The sequence below is a fragment of the Bos javanicus genome, chromosome 12, assembly GCF_032452875.1.
Source record: "Bos javanicus breed banteng chromosome 12, ARS-OSU_banteng_1.0, whole genome shotgun sequence".
Classification (NCBI taxonomy): domain Eukaryota; kingdom Metazoa; phylum Chordata; class Mammalia; order Artiodactyla; family Bovidae; genus Bos; species Bos javanicus.
In genome coordinates, this window is record NC_083879.1 from 18,096,689 (window position 1) to 18,098,753 (window position 2,065).

Consider the following 2,065-nt stretch of genomic DNA (forward strand, 5'->3'; position numbering starts at 1 on the left):
GAGTCTGAGTGAACTCTGGGAGTTGGTGATGGACAAGGAGGCCTGGCGTGCTGCGATGCATGGGGTTGAAGAGTTGGACACGACTGAGCGACTGAACTGAACTGAACTGAAACACTAACCAAAAGAAAATTAGTGTAGCTATATTAATATCAGACAATACAGGTTTTAGGGGAAGAAATATTTCTAGTGATTAAAAGAGACATTTCATAATGATAAAAGTGTCAATTAATGATCAAATAAAATAGTCGCAAGTTTGTAACACACTAAAGAATGTATAAGTAATTTATAAAAAATATAGCAAAATTTCATTATATATTAAGCAAAGTTGACAACTAAAAGAAGAAATGGATAAATCCACAATCATTATTGGAGATTCTAGCACTTCTTTCATTAGCTGATAGAAGTGAAAGTGGCTTTCTGCCTGTGGACGCCTCCGAGAAAGCATCGTTGAAGTCTTCCCCGCCTCCACTGCCATCATGTCTAAATCAGAGTCTCCCAAAGAGCCCGAACAGCTGCAAAAGCTCTTCATCGGAGGATTGAGCTTTGAAACAACCGATGAGAGTCTGAGGAGCCATTTTGAGCAATGGGGAACGCTCACAGACTGTGTGGTAATGAGGGATCCAAACACCAAGAGCTCCAGAGGCTTCGGGCTTGTCACATTCACCACGGTGGAGGAGGTGGATGCAGCCATGAATGCAAGGCCACACAAGGTGGACAGAAGAGTTGTGGAACCAAAGAGGGCCGTCTCAGGAGAAGATTCTCAAAGACCTGGTGCCCACTTAACTGTGAAAAAGACTTTTGTTGGTGGCATTAAAGAAGACACTGAAGAACATCACCTGAGAGATTATTTTGAACAGTACGGGAAAATTGGAGTAATTGAAATCATGACTGACCGAGGCAGTGGCAGAAAGAGAGGCTTTGCTTTTGTAACCTTTGATGACCATGACTCCATAGACAAGATTGTTGTTCAGAAATACCACACTGTGAATGGCCACAACTGTGAAGTGAGAAAAGCCCTGTCTAAGCAAGAGATGGCTAGTGCTTCATCCAGCCAGAGAGGTCGAAGTGGTTCTGGAAACTTTGGTGGTGGTCGTGGAGGTGGTTTTGGTGGGAATGACAACTTTGGTCGTGGAGGAAACTTCAGTGGTCGAGGTGGCTTTGGTGGCAGCTGTGGTGGTGGCAGATATGGTGGCAGTGGGGATGGATGTAATGGATTTGGCAATGATGGAGGTGGCGGAAGCTACAATGATTTTGGCAATTACAACAATCAATCTTCAAATTTTGGACCCATGAAAGGAGGAAACTTTGGAGGCAGAAGTTCTGACCCCTATGGTGGTGGAGGCCAATACTTTGCCACACCACGAAACCAAGGAGGCTATGGTGGCTCCAGCAGCAGCAGTAGCTATGGCAGTGGCAGAAGGTTTTAATTACTGCCAGGAAACAAAGCTTAGCAGGAGAGGAGAGCCAGAGAAGTGACAGGGAAGCTACAGGTTACAACAGATTTGTGAACTCAGCCAAGCACAGTGGTGGCGGGGCCTAGCTGCTATAAAGAAGACATGTTTTAGACAATACTCATGTGTATGGGCAAAAAACTCCAGGACTGTACTTCTGACTAGTTGTATAACAGGTTATTTTAGTTTCTGTTCTGTGGAAAGTGTAAAGCATTCCAACAAAGGGTTTTAATGTAGATTTTTTTTTTGCACCCATGCTGTTGATTGCTAAATGTAATAGTCTGATCATGACACTGAATAAATGTCTTTTTTTTTTTTTTTAATGTGCTGTGTAAAGTTAGTCTACTCTGAAGCCATTTTGGTAAACTACCCCAACAGTGTGAAGTTAGAATTCCTTCAGGGTGATGCCAGGTTCCACTTGAAATTTATTTACAACCTGCTTGGTGGAGAAGCTGTTGTCTTCAGAATCTTGGTGTAGTTGAACTGACAGTTACTGTGTTGTGACCTGGAGTTCACCATTAAAAGGGTCACCCATGCAAAGTCATGGAGTTTTTTAAATTTTTTTTGGTTATTAATGATTGTTGGCATATCCTATGCAATATATCTAAATTGAA

The 2,065-nt window shown here is 42.5% G+C and overlaps 1 protein-coding gene across 1 annotated transcript; it reads left to right on the forward strand.

The window, feature by feature from the left end:
* The first annotated feature begins 416 nt into the window (after positions 1 to 416).
* LOC133258217 (heterogeneous nuclear ribonucleoprotein A1-like) lies at positions 417 to 1,774 on the forward strand. Its single transcript, XM_061434593.1, has one exon. The coding sequence runs from the start codon at positions 477 to 479 to the stop codon at positions 1,425 to 1,427; it is 951 nt and encodes a 316-aa protein (XP_061290577.1). The 5' UTR covers positions 417 to 476; the 3' UTR covers positions 1,428 to 1,774.
* The last annotated feature ends 291 nt before the right edge of the window (positions 1,775 to 2,065 follow it).

Bases quoted from the DNA above. Each gene is read 5' to 3' on its own strand.
- LOC133258217 (XM_061434593.1), top strand. From the start codon at position 477: ATGTCTAAATCAGAGTCTCCCAAAGAGCCCGAACAGCTGCAAAAGCTC.